This window comes from Zingiber officinale, chromosome 3A, assembly GCF_018446385.1.
Source record: "Zingiber officinale cultivar Zhangliang chromosome 3A, Zo_v1.1, whole genome shotgun sequence".
Taxonomy (NCBI): domain Eukaryota; kingdom Viridiplantae; phylum Streptophyta; class Magnoliopsida; order Zingiberales; family Zingiberaceae; genus Zingiber; species Zingiber officinale.
This window is the reverse complement of record NC_055990.1, coordinates 158,145,435-158,160,167: the sequence shown is the minus strand read 5'-3', so window position 1 is coordinate 158,160,167 and position 14,733 is coordinate 158,145,435. Positions and strand designations below refer to the sequence as shown.

Here is a 14,733-nt window from a genome sequence, read left to right as displayed (position 1 = left end):
GGGCTCGACTTCTACTCATTTGGAGAAGTAGTCCACCGCGACGAGCAGGAACTTCCAGTAACTGGTTGCCATAGGGAAAGGCCCCATGATATACATGCCCCATTGATCGAACAGACACGCTACCGTAGATGCTTTCATTTCCTCAGTTGGTCAGTGTGGCATGTGGTGGTATTTCTGGCAAGATAAACAGGTAGCCACGGTCCGAGCGGCGTCCTCCTGGAGGGTCGGCCAGCAGTATTTTCTGGGCCAACGTATGGATGCCTGGGTGACCCCCGCAAGCGCCTTGGTGTATCTCCTTCAGAATGTAATCGACGTCTTCTGGTCCGACGCATTTGAGTAGGGGTCGGGGGAAGGCTTTCTTGTGCAACTAGTCTTTGATTATAGTGAATCGCCCAGACCTTTTTTTCAATAATCGAGCTTCCTCCCGATCGGACGATGTCATTCCTAACCGCAAGAATTCTATCAGTGCGATCCTCTAGTCGTTCGGGAAAGTGAGTCCTTCCATTCGATCGATGTGTGCCGCCAAAGAGACTTGCTCGATCGGATGGCCTATGACGATCGGTGTTAACGAGCTAGTTATGTCACGCCCCGGATGAGTCCCTGTCCGAAGAAATTTCGACAGCATCTCCCCTGTATGGCGGACAATCTGAAACAATCAGTCCATACGAGCTCCGAAAAATTCCCGAAAAATTTCCAAAAATTCTGAAAAATTCCCTTATTATTATTCTCTATTTTTCGGTATTTTACATTCTCCCCCACTAATAAAAATTTGGTCCCCAAATTTCGTCATCTACCATCAGCAAGTACTAACAACAGGTGAAGAGTATAAATGCTGAACGGTAAATTAAATCACATACATCAAGTGAAAAGATGAGGATATCGAGCTATCTGTCGACTTCTACCTAAAGAACAACAAAACATACGTTCCTCTTTGAATCAGTCCATACGAGCTCTGAAAAATTCCCGAAAAATTTTCAAAAATTCTGAAAAATTCCCTTATTATTATTCTCTATTTTCCAGTATTTTACATTCTCCTCCTTCTACTTCTTCCCTTCTCTTCATTTTTTTTTGCCGACGCTACTTTCTCTTCTTCTTCCGACGCCGAGAAGCGCCGAGCCTAGCATATCCGCCGACTCCCTCTCTTCGCCGGCCACCTCCACATCATGCCCTAATCCTCCGATCTCCTTTCATCAGAGCCGAGCTCTCCTCACAGTGAACCGTGCCATTTTTTATCCGAGTTTACACGAGACGAGGAGGGTATTATATACTTCCGAGGCAGTTGGCAGAACCACTTGCCATTGGTAGAGTTCACCTACAACAACAGCGTTCATTCGGCTATCCAGATGACACCGTTTGAGGCGTTGTATGGTAGGCCTTGTCGGACACCCACCCTCTGGAATGGGGTTGGAGAGGCCCAGCTGTTGGGACCTCATAGAGCTCAGCAGGAGGCAGAGTTGGTCCGCATTATCAGACGGAGGATGTCAGAGGCGCAGGACCGCCAGAAGAGTTATGCAGATTGGAGATGCAGACCTTTGGAGTTCTCTGTTGGCGACCATGTATTTCTGCGAGTTTCACCCACGAAAGGGGTGAAGAGATTTGGCCTCAGAGGTAAGCTAGCTCCGCGGTACATTGGCCCTTTCGAGATCTTGGAGAGGATCGGAGCGGTAGCTTACCGACTGGCACTACCACCGTCCCTGTCAGGCGTTCACGATGTATTCCACGTATCGATGCTGAGGAGATACGTACATGACCCAACACATATGCTGATAGATATCTCAGTTCCAGTTCAGCCTGACGTCACTTATGAGGAGATTCCGGTACGGATTCTGGACCGGAAGGAGAGCAGTTTTACGATCCTTTGTTTTCGTATTTTGGATATTTGGGATAACCTGATACCAATTTATTTGGTATCAGAGCGACAAGGTTGGCGATACTTGTTTGATTTCCGTGTGTTGGATTTTCGCGATTTGTCTGATACCAATTTATTGGTATCAGAGCGGGTTATGATACCTGCTTTTGGTGTTCTAGATATTTGTGGGTTAGCCCAAGTTTGCGAGTCAAACTGGGTATCTATTTCGGTTTGTACGGATTTCCGTTATGGTTATGTTTCAGACTTCCGTTTTGGATTTATATGGATTTCCGGTGATTTTCTCGTTCGGAATTTTGAGGTCAAATTGGGGACTGGACAGCGACGGAACATCTCCAGACGACATATAGGTATGATGTTATTTTTATGATTGTTATACTGGTAATGATATCTGTGATATAACTTAACAGATATGAGGAGGTCTACACGTATTGCTGCGAGACGTGGTGCTGGACGGCCACGTACGAGGACCGTGGGATCTCTGGACTTGCCAGAGATGTCTACTAGTGCTGAGCCTGTCAGTCAGGGACAGACTCAGGATGCTGCGGGCGCATCGGGCTCTCAGATTCCGATGACTCCTTTAGAGGTACCTACCCCGGCTGCACCGACTGTATCCACCCCTACCGTATTTACGGTACCACCAGGGGTACTACCGACATACCCCGTACCTGCTCTGGCCCAGTCTACGGCGTACTCGGCACCACCGCCACCTAGACCTACAGTGTATCCGACACCAGTAGCACCTGTGCCCCCAGTACCTACAGTATATCCAGCAGCACCTGCACCAGCGATACCGGCTACTCCACCTCCGGTATCACTACCTACTATACCTCCAGTCGCTGCCACCTATGTTCACCCTACAGTGCCATCGACGGCTTATGCTCCAGTTTATACAGCAACACCGGGAGTAATTCCTCCGGTCTATTCAGCGGTACCACCTGTAGTACCAGCTCCAGTGATTCCGACAGTTCCTGCAGCCGTCCCGACACACCTCACTGACATTGCCGCGGCACGAGATAGGATTCCAGTATTAGCAGAGTCGATGAAGAGTCGATTCACACTCTTCCGAGGAGACCTTGATCCGAGTATGGCCCTGTCATGGATAGAGACTATGGAGCAGACCTTCTTCTATATGGCTTGCTCTGAGTGGGAGAAAGCAGAGCTGGCTGCTTTTCATTTACGGGATGAGGCTAACGCCTGGTGGATTACTCAGCGTTCCATCATCGGCAAGTGGAGCATTACTTGGGCAAGGTTTAGAGAGGCTTTTGAGAGCCGTTTCTTTCCACTAGCATACCAGATGGCTCGCCGGTAGGATTTCATGAGTCTGCGGCAGAACAATCGCTCGGTGACAGAATATAATACTGAATTCAACAGGTTGGCTAGGTTTTGTCCAGAGTTAGTTGCGGAGGACAGATCCCGCATGATGCAGTTTATTCAGGGACTGGACGGTCATCTGCAATTAAGGCTTGCCGATTTAGGGATCGCATCTTACTCAGATGCACTGGATCAAGCCTTGATGATAGAGTTAGCTCAGCAGAGAGCATTTCCGGACAGGAAGAGGAAGCATACGGGTCAGGCATCCGGGCAGATCCAGCAGACACAGGCGACAGGACAATATCAGAGTGGTCGCAGTCGGCCAGGTCAGGGTACTTCTGAGGTCTTGTGTAGGCCTCAGAAGTCAGGGCGATCTTCTTCAGGATGTTCCCGGTTTTCTCAGCAGAACCGACAACCACCTTCCAGCGATACTCACTGTTTCCGATGTGGGTCCAGAGATTACCTCACCTCAGCCTGCTCTCTGGGACAGCCAGTTTGCTTTTATTGCAAACTGCCTGGGCACCAGAGCCAAGATTGTCAGTTGAAGGCTCAGCACACGGCTTCCGGAGGATTGGGTCAGAGGGGACAGTCTAGTCAGACGAGGGCATATCGAGGAGGGCAGAAAGGCCAATCTTCACAAGTTAACTTGGTCAACTCATCTGCAGCCTGATTTTCGGACCGGGGGATCTTTTGTACGACAATCTCTTGAAAGTTGGACTTCAGTTTTTCAAAGGCTTCTGCGTAGAGCCTGAGTCAGACACTGCTTATCTCGAACGCTTCGGACAGTTGCTGAGCGGCCAACTGAGAATCCGAATGGATCAAGACTTTAACTGCCCCAACGTGCCGAGCGGCTTGTATGTCGGCTATTAGTGGTTTTACTCCGCTTCGTTGTTGATGGCCCTTTAGTCTAGCCGAACGGCCAACTGCATTCGACCTTCTTGCGGGGAGATGAGTAGTATGCCGATGTCGCTCCCCTGTTGAGTGGACGAACCATCCACATATATCCTTCATATGACTTCTGGCTACGGGCTCTGTACCTCGGTGACGAAATCCGCCAAGGACTGTGCTTTAATGGTAGTTCGGGGTTGATATTGGATGTCGAACTCGCTGAGCTCCGTTATCCATTTGATCAACCGTCCGAACATCCCGGGATTAAGAAGTACTCTCCCCAAGGGACTGTTGGTCCTTGGCGGACGATAAAATTTCAATGGGATAAGGAGTACGACAAGGCATCCGAAGAGCTCAAAGAATACGCCTCAGGATTGAGGAGTACGACAAGGCATTCGAAGAGTTCAAAGAGTACAAAATTTGTCCTCCTAAACACACGCCTCGGGATTGAGCCGCCTTGGAGCTTGCCATTCTTCAAAAACTATGCTGGACGACAAAATTTCAATGGGATGAGGAGTACGACAAGACATTCGAAGAGCGTCTTCAAAAACTATGCTGTCTTTTGATAGCGTCTGCTGCTCACGAAATGGTGTAAGAAGGTCATTCAAAAATCTTTGAAACTTCGTATGGATTCGTCCGGCAGCCTTCTGAATCAGCGTTACGTCGAACCGGAAAGTCTAGTGAGGAAGAATCGACATTTCACTCTATCCGTGTACTGGTGGAGTGTGGCCTTGTTATCGAACCTATCAAGATGATCATCTGGATCGGTTAAACTGTCGTAGGACCCGATCGCTAGTGGGGTGTAGTGCTCAGGGAGAGGATCTCACAATATGCCCTCGGAGAACTGGCAGTTGATCTGCTAGGGAGAAGTGTTGCCCCGAGGCGCCTTGCCCTTTCTTGCGTCTCGAACGGGCGCTTCGTCCGAAGAAGATCCCCGCTCTTGGTTGGCTTGAGCTATCTCTGAGGGTATTTGGAACAGTGCCCGATGAAAAGGAATGGGTGTAGGTGGTGCCTCGCTATGCGTGCCGATCAACAACCTATTCTGCCCCCAGATAGAGAGTTGTTGTGGGCGGTCCTCCTATGCTGCTCGGCCTCCTGCTGCAGACGTTACTTGCTACGCTTGCCGATCGGCTAGAGCCTTCTGTTATTGCTGCTCGACTATTTTATACGCTCGGACTTGCACGAGCAGGTCGAGTTCTTCTTAGATGAGCGTCACTATGTGGAGTCGTCCAGCGTCTTCCATCCTCTCGGCTCGAATGCAGGTTGTGTTCCCACAGACGGCGTCAAATTTGATCTTGTCTGATAGTTGAGGTGACGGAAGCTGGGGACGTGGTGCTCCGGTTGACCGTTTGTCGACTCCTCGAGACCCTGCAACCACAGCTGCATCAGTGTCGAGTCAGGGAAGAGGTCCCTGGTGAAGGCCCTCCGACGCTCAAGTCAGTCACCGGTGATGTGTGGAAGTAGAGCAAAGTAGCGAATAATAGCAGCAACAATAGATTATCGCATACCTCCGCTGAAGCTTGGACCCCCCCCCCCCTTTATATAGAGCTCCTATAGCGTGCGTGAACACCTCCCAAGATATGCACGCTTCTCGAAGCTTTTTCTGAAAAATGTATCAGTAAAGTGTTTCTAACACAGTACCTTAATGAGTCGAGCATATCTCCGAAGTGACAGTGGAAATTTCTCCCGTACAATCTTCTGTCTGAGCCAGCCGGCGACCATGCTGCCTGTTAACAGCACATGCTCCCAAAAAGATAATATCCAGTTAGTAGTGTCTTTTACTCGGCCAAGAGGGATAGCCGCTCGGCTCGGATGAGTGTGTTATCTGACCGAGCGAGGAGGCCGCTTGACCGGCGCTTCCGCTGTCTTGAGAAAGCCGCTCGGCCGCCCTTCTATTTCTGCATTGCTCGGTCGTAAATCCGCTCTGTTCTTGTAGCTCTATATAAGGCTGAGCGGGGAAGCCGCTCTGCGTGCTCTTGCAGATACCTAGCATTCTTTCTGAGCGTTGGAAGCTCGGAACCTTGCAGAGCTGTTATGATTTCAGATCGGGTCTTCCTTATCCCGATCGGGCGAGTGTGCTACCCGATCGGCCATAGCCTAGGGGCGTTTGACCACCTTGACTGACCCCCACCATGGCACTGACCTCCACTATAGCAACGGGGTGGGGCCTTCCCCCATTATCATCGCATCAGATCTAAAGACATCAAAATAATATGAAATCAGTTCTTATATATTCGTCTAGTTCTCCTTATTATAAAAATACTATCAAACATCAATTTGACTCAATATACTGAGAGCAGTGATTTTTTTAAAAATAAATTAGTTTTTTTGATACATTCATATTCAAAAAATCACTACTTTTAATATATTAAGTCAAATTGATGTTTGATAACATTTTAATAATAAGTAGAACTAGACGAACACATAGGAACTAATTTTATACCATGCTCAGGTCTTTAGGTCCATCAGCCGATTTCGGCCGAAATTGGCTGATGGACTTAGAGACCTTTAAATGATATAAAACTAGTTTCTATGCGTTCGTATAATTCTCCTGATTGTAAAAATACTGTCAAATATCAATTTGACGTAACATATTGAGAGCGGTAATTTTTTTGAAATTATGGCCGAATAAACCTAAATAAAATTAATGCAGGTTCATTTGGCCAAAATTAGTTCATGGACTTAAACAACTTGGAATGAAGTGAAACTAGATCCTATGAGTTCTTATAGTTCTTATGATTATATTTATGCCCTCAATATCAATTTGACCTAATATATTGAGAGTAGTGATTTTTTGAATACGAATTAATTTTTCAGACATATTAATATTTAAAAAATCATTACTCTCAATATATTAGGTCAAATTAATGTTTGATAGTATTTTTACAATCAGGAGAACTAGATGAACACATAAAAAATGGTTTTATATTATTTCGAGGTCTCTAGATCTATTAACTGCTTTTGGCTAAAATTAATTGATGAATTTTTTTAAATACATAGAAAGAAATCAATTCGACTGAAAAAAATCAGTCAATTGATTTTTTTCCAACCGAATGGATTTAAGGATGAGGATAAAATAAAAAATGAATATATAATTTGATAATTTTAAAATTATATATATGATTTAGATATTTTAAAAACTTATCTGGTTTGGTAAAAAATTATTTTTTTTTAGGTTGGACATTAGTTTCGGCTGTTGGTAGGTTTTTTTATATATGTTTTTTGAACGATTTATATTATTCAATATTTTTTTATCATTTACTATTTAATGTTTATTATAGTCTAAATTTTATAAATTGAGAACTCATTTTTATTACTCTATTTGTGTACGAGTAAAGAAATAGTTAATTCAAATATGGATCTACGTTCAATTTACTAACAATAAATAATTGATAATTTATCAAGGGTGCACCGAACTTTCTAAATTAACCAAAAAGTATATTATACTTTAGTAATTACTAAAGGACGCTCTACCCTTCTTACCAACCGCATGCAACCGCAACATTTCTCTATTTCATGTGCAACATCAATATTTTTTTCGGATTCAAATTGAGAGTTTTTGGATTTTGTTAGGATTAGATTGGATTTGGATTGATCCATATTAAGGTTTAGGGTTTTTTGTTAAATTAAATTTTATTTTAAAAATTAAGATAATTTATATACATAATAATAGAAGGTTAATATGATAATGATGAAGGATTGAAATAAAAATAAAACATTATAAGAAAAATAATTTAAGAAAATCTTTTTTAATCGAGTCGGTTGAGTTATTTGGGTCGGTCAGTAATACTGTATGTTATGAGTGGACTCAGAGATAATGTGAAATCGATAGTCAAGATGATACGGTAGTTAAAGTCAAGGTGAGGTGACGATCAAAGTAAAGGTGATTGTATTCGAATGAACCACCTCTAATGTGCGAGATGCCCAGTATAAACCTAGGCGGACTTGAACCTGACTAGGCCCATGGGACGCATTCCTTATATCTTATGAGCATAACTCCCAACAAAAACCCGGGTAGACCAAGAGACGGCCGGACATACATGACTCAGCGTCCCACTCAGCACTCTTCGCTCTTTATACGAGAACTCCTGGCATTAACTTAGGCGGACTAAGAGCCAGCCGGATATATGGGACTTAGGTCCCTACGCCTCAGCATTTCTTACAAATAGGCTTCTTAGTATATACCCGCCGACCCCAGAGCTGATTTGACTTAAGGGACTTAGCACTCCATTCAACAATACCAAGATATACAAAATAAACCTGATTGACTTCAATGCTAGTCGGGCATATGAGACTCAGTTCTCCATTTTTACAATACAACTTTCAGTATATAGTCGGTCTGCACAAGAGTTGATCTGACTTATGGGGCATAGCTCTCAATTTTTCAACGCCAAGACACTCTACATAGGGTCGGTCGACCCTTCGGGGTTCAGTTCCCCACTTCTCATATACAAGCCTTCTAGCATACAGTCAATCGACTACTAGGCCGGTCGGACTGCCTCTAAGAGACAAAATTGTCAGGGAATCATAGCAACCTATCAGAGAATAATAGCCACTTGACAGGGAATATTCTGTCACCAAAGCATATACAGGAAACAGGACATTCCTCCGAGAATGGTTGTATAAATTCCATTGTCTAGCGTTACTTGACATAGTTTGATATCAAACCTTCTCAGTCGTCTCACTAATACGAGAGCTACAAAAGACTGTTCAGGTGCATTAAACGAACCTTCCTCAAAGGGTGGTCGTACATATTTCATTATTTGACATATTTTAACACCAGAAATTCTCTGACACCTTATAATTATATAGGTTCTAAGGGGTAGTATAAAAAGGAGTTCTCTCCATTGTCTAGGTGCATTCTCCACTCTAAAAAACATGCATGCATCTACTCTATTATTCATCTCCATTTTTAGCTCGACTACTGTACTGAATTGAGCGTCGGAGTGTCTGCATCAGGGACTCCCTCCCTGGTTCTTGCTCTAACGCTCTCCTTTATTCTTTTTACGGTATGCACAGGAAGGAATATCATGTATCATCTTTTCTCTAACTCAGAGTCTTCTCCCAGTCAACGACAACACTTGTCCAGCATGTTATCTCTATCACTTTTAGGCATGATCAATCAGGGTATCTAGGTGGGATGTCTGGGTGGGATGTTTGGTTCAGTTTCATTCAAACTATTCTTCCATATAATCCATGATTGATTAGGATGCAAAGGAGAAAGTGATCAAGGCTGATTCATTATACCATTACTTTTTCAAAGTTATTGAGAAACTTGTGCCTTTAAGATTGAATCATACTAAGTTGTCAAACATGAAGGACTCTATATTTGACTTAGATTTTGCATATTTTAGTGGCCACTTTAACTTTTGTTATTTTGCACAAGCAATGAGAGATTTTGACTGATCATCAGTTTAGCATCTTGCATCATCACTTAGATTACTTCAGCGTGGAACTCGCATCAAATCAATCATTATATGTGCTAAACTGATGGCTCACGGATGAAGTTTCATGGAGAATGAGTCTAGTTTGACAGATGATAATCTGTAATACATTTTATTCAACCTATAAATTTGAGTACACAGTATGTATTCACAGTAGTAATAATCAGATTTAACAAGAAGCATATAATTTGCAAAAGACATTTGATTGGAAGTGATTTCTTAAAGCTTTCAATATTATTTCATTATCTATGTTTCCAACAAAACTTGACTGCACATATCCAATCAATTCCTCTCAAGTTTTTTTTTATATAACAATGAACTTGTTTTTCCATTCCCTCCTATCTGTGCTATGCCTAACTCTGAACTAACATTCAAATGAAAATCTTATTTATATTAAAAAAAAAAAACCAAGACTTCACACTTTCATTGACTTTAAGCAAAAAAAATTTGACTCATTCATCTAATAAATTGAATCTATGACTATACAATTCATATTTGCAGTTCTTTTGCTTCAATATTAAGCATTCCAGCTGCATGTAAACTTGCAAATAGATTTCCTTTCCTTTAAAATTATTTGCTAAGGTCAAGCCACTTGTATATGCTCATATACTCAAAATAAAGAGTAGAAGCTAGCTATAACTAGTATTGATCAATCGTTTAAAAATCAAACCAATTGAATCGATTAAATCAAAACTGAACTTTTTTTTAGACAAGTTTTTATTCTCAGGGAAAAAAAAACCATATGTTAGGCAGACACGAATTGAATTCTGATATGACCTTGCTAATTCCTTTTAAAGTCTACGATTTATTTCTACCAATTAAACAAGTCAATGAAGCTGGCAAGCACAATCGATAGAAGAAAATCATTATATGTCTGAATCAGCATCTTAAGCACATATTGTCCTTCTCAATTATTGTGTGGTTAATATGTATTAATGCAATTATCTAAGCTCAAAAGCTCACTCAATTACAGCTTTCTCTGATTGATTAGTTGAGGGGAAAGTTCTCAGATGCGACCTGATCATTCAAACTGTGCCCATTCAAGTTATTTGTAAACAGTTAAGCTTTGAAAATTATATATTACTGTAGCACAATAAATAAGACTTGTCATTTTGACCATTCTACTGATTCACATGCACCCACTCCCACTACAAGATTGGGATTGGCTATACGATCTATTAAAAAATACAAATTTGTGATCTCATCTTTGAAAAGCTTTTCTTCCACACAAATCCAACCTAGTAGCTAAGCATCTCTTGCAATGAAATGAAGATTCCATGGCGATGGCGCGCTATATATACGGGCATAGTCTTAGGCATGTTTTATCTCAAGTATAGTTAAAAGAATGACTTCTTCTCCCAGTATCTTTGCTGTTCTTGCACTTGTCCTCCTCCTCGGAACCTCCTCTGCTCAACTGTCGACCAACTTCTACGCCTCCTCCTGCCCCAGCCTCCTTAGCACGGTTAAAAGCGCGGTACAATCAGCCATTGACAATGAGAGACGGATGGGCGCATCTCTTCTTCGCCTCTTCTTCCACGATTGCTTCGTGAACGTACGTAAATCTTCTTGCCCTGCAGCTTAATTAAGCTTCTGTAGCATGGCAACCGAGCATAACACATCGATCGTGACAGGGGTGCGATGGCTCGATATTGTTGGATGACACGTCGAGCTTTATGGGGGAGAAAACTGCCAACCCTAACAATAACTCGGTGAGGGGGTTCGACGTCGTTGACAGCATCAAGACTGCAGTGGAGAACGCGTGCTCGGGTGTTGTATCGTGCGCGGACATATTGGCGATCACTGCAAGAGACTCGGTGGTGATAGTGAGTATATATAGAGAGAGAGAGTTTCCAAGTTCTTTCTTCCACTTTCAAGAACTTGATGGTCATATAATTGCATATAGCTTGGAGGGCCTAGTTGGGATGTGAAACTAGGGAGGAGAGACTCGAGGACGGCAAGCTTGTCTACTGCTAACAGAAACATCCCCCCACCAACTTCTTCACTTAGCAACCTCACATCCTCCTTCGCAAACCAGGGCCTCTCGACCAGGGACTTGGTGGCACTGTCCGGTAAGTAAGTAGTCATTAAACTGATAATTAGATAAGATGAGAGTTCTTCCTTGTTCACTTAAGCAGTTAGAAAGTAACCATCAAGTTAAGTAGAATCTCCCTAGATTTTGCTGACATTTCTGACTCTTATCCATACTACCAGCTGTAAGGCAGTTTTGGAGCTAACCAGGATTTCAAAGTTCAAACCATTTCATTGTCATATGGCATGATTGGATTGCCTCTAGCTTGACTAAGTATTTGTTGACCTAAGCCTCTGAAATCTTGGCTTGCAGGTGCCCACACAATTGGGCAAGCAAGGTGCACCTCTTTCAGGTCACGCATTTACAACGACACCAATATCGATAGCTCCTTCGCGCAAACAAGGCAGTCGAATTGCCCGAGAACGTCGGGGTCCGGAGACAACGGCTTGGCACCGCTGGACCTGCAGACTCCCACAGCGTTCGACAACGACTACTACGCGAACCTCGTCAGCCAGAAGGGTCTACTGCACACGGATCAAGAGCTCTACAATGGCGGCTCGACCGACTCGCAGGTGAGTTCCTACAGCAGCAGCCAGAGCTCTTTCTTCTCCGACTTCACCGCCGCCATGATCAGGATGGGAGACATCAGTCCCCTCACGGGCTCCGATGGTGAGATCAGGAAGAACTGCAGGAGGGTTAATTAACCAGGGCGTGCCTTCTTATTTCTGCTTCAATAATGTTAAGCTCCAAGCTTTGAGTGCAAGCATTTGGGGTTTTGACCTTGTCTGTCATTTTGCTGATTGAATCAAAGTCGAACACCTCGTGTTGAACTTGAAAAGTCAATGGCAGGGGTGTCGATCGAATACCAAATTTAATACAGAGATTCAATTAAATGATCATTTGCCATCGTTGAACAGGACAAATTGCTCTAATAATTTGAAATAGACAAGATGATTGAACAAGTCCTCTTTATCACTTTTGAATAACCAGATTTTTATTTTTACCTACGATAATCTACCATTTAAATCGATCTATTTGACTATTTTTCCTTAAAATCTACCACGTACGGTTTCTGCTTTACCTCATCCATCGATCGTATAAACAGAGCCAGAGAAGCAGTCGGAGGTAAAATTAGCCTGTGAATTTGTCTATTCAGAGGAGTCAACAGCGGGAGGAGAGGTATTTTTGGGAGACGGCCAACTTCACCTTTCCTTCTCTTCTCCCTCTAATCCACCTCCAAGCGACTCCTCCACGAATTGGAGCTCCTCGGTTTCTCGATCCGTGCTCACCACGCAGCTGCGTGGGGAGGTCTGAAGCTAGCGACGAGAGGAATGTGCCCCCTGAGAGTGCTCTTGATCTTCTTCTCAGCCACTGTGGCTGGTTTCTTCCTCCTCAGAAACCTCAAGACCCAGCCGGGCCTCAACGAGGAAGAGGAATCCCAAAAGGAGAAGCCCGACAAGGTGACCTTTTCTTTGGAAGAAAGATCACATTTTTAGTTGCCAAAATTCCTTTTTGACAATGATTTTGGGCGAAACAGGTCCGTCGGACGATCAGCTCGGGCTTCTGGACGTGCGTCGACATGGCGAGTGGGAGGTACCTGTGGAGGATAATGGCGCCTGCTGCCGCCGCCGAGGTGAAGAAAGCTTGATCGTCATCGTCTACGTGGGGTGAGGTTGTTGTTCTTTCCCCCTCTCTGTTAGGAAACGAAAAGATCGGTATAGGGTGGTTTTCCATACGGCGATTATCCAAAATGCAACAAACTGCAGCTGATGATTTGTGATTATATACGCTTATTATTATGTTGTTCGTCATATTAATCTGAATGATCCTTAACTGTCTCTGCTACAACCGGAAGGTCCGGAAGTTACGTAGGAAGCTGTGATATAATTTAATGAGACATTCATTCAATGACTCGTCTTATAAATCTCTCATATAGTTCTAATTAATGGCCCCAGTTTTGAAAGGATTTGATCATCTGGAAGATCCCTCTGTGACGATAACTTGGACCGTTTTAAGGAGATGTAAACCTTGCCTTAACTCAAAACTTCATATTGAGAAGCTTCATATATAGTAGGATCTTTACAACACTACAGCCAAGCAATTGAGCACCTCTAATATGTGCATGGATTGTTGCTTCAATAGATTTTAGAATCAATTCTCAACACCTACAAAATAGGTGTCTAACCTTTTGATGCAAATAGCCATTGTGGTAAGGCAAAATGCCCCCATAATTTACTTATATTTAATTGGGGGCCGACAATATTAGACCTAATAGGGATGAACATTATCGCTTTAAGTTTCTCCAAGTGAGCATCTCTATTACAAAATGCAAACATCCACTCGTAGACTACAAAATTTTAGGCTAGAAACTATCTTCTTAAGCGACAAACAATAATTGATCATTAAAGAGCCAAGGATATCTCTTTAATTGCTTATTGTCGGAGAAATCATCAAAATCACTGATGCATATAGTCACTTATAGGGCTGTAAACAAGTCGAGCCGAGCTAAGATGTTCAAGCTTATTTGATAAGGTAATCGAGCCGAGCCGGACTTAAAATGAATCAAACTTTTGAAATAAGTATTCAAACTTGGCTTGATTTATTTTTTATGAACTTGAGTTTGTTCGAAGTTTGACTTGAGCTTGGTTCGTTTAGATGTTATCAAACTCTTAATTTAAGCTTGACTTAAGCTTGGTTCGAGTTTGGTTCATTTAGATTTTATATATCGAACTCTCAATTTAAGTCTATTGTATTGTTTGAAACTTTTAATTGTTTGATTGGTTATTGAGCTTGATAATTTAAATTTATTTATTTTATTTTATTATTTATTTAACATATTGAAAAAAATATTATTAATGAATATGGTTCATGAACATTGTTCACGAACGTTATTTACGAACATTAACGAGTTGAACACATATGTGTTCAAATTTGTTTGTTTAGCTTAATGAGATATTCAAGCTTATTTGTTTAATTAATCTTGTATATATTGAACGAACATAAACAAACTCTTATCAAGTCGAACATCAAGCTTGTTCACGAACGCTTGGTTAATTTTTAGCCCTAGTCACTCATTTCTCCCATTAATCTCATCATGACATTGAACAACCAAAATATGATTTAAAAATGGATATCAAATAATTATGTCTGAAAACGGAGAAGATAACATACTAGACAGGTGACTCTGATGT

General features: G+C 42.5%; 1 protein-coding gene across 1 annotated transcript; it reads left to right on the top strand.

Annotated features, from left to right (window-relative positions):
* The first annotated feature begins 10,761 nt into the window (after positions 1–10,761).
* On the top strand, positions 10,762–13,455 carry LOC122053016 (peroxidase 4-like). The gene is made up of 5 exons (XM_042614835.1): positions 10,762–11,065; positions 11,145–11,336; positions 11,417–11,582; positions 11,855–13,002; positions 13,080–13,455. The coding sequence occupies exons 1-4, from the start codon at positions 10,859–10,861 to the stop codon at positions 12,244–12,246; spliced, it is 957 nt and encodes a 318-aa protein (XP_042470769.1). The 5' UTR covers positions 10,762–10,858; the 3' UTR covers positions 12,247–13,002; positions 13,080–13,455.
* Positions 13,456–14,733: the final 1,278 nt, after the last annotated feature.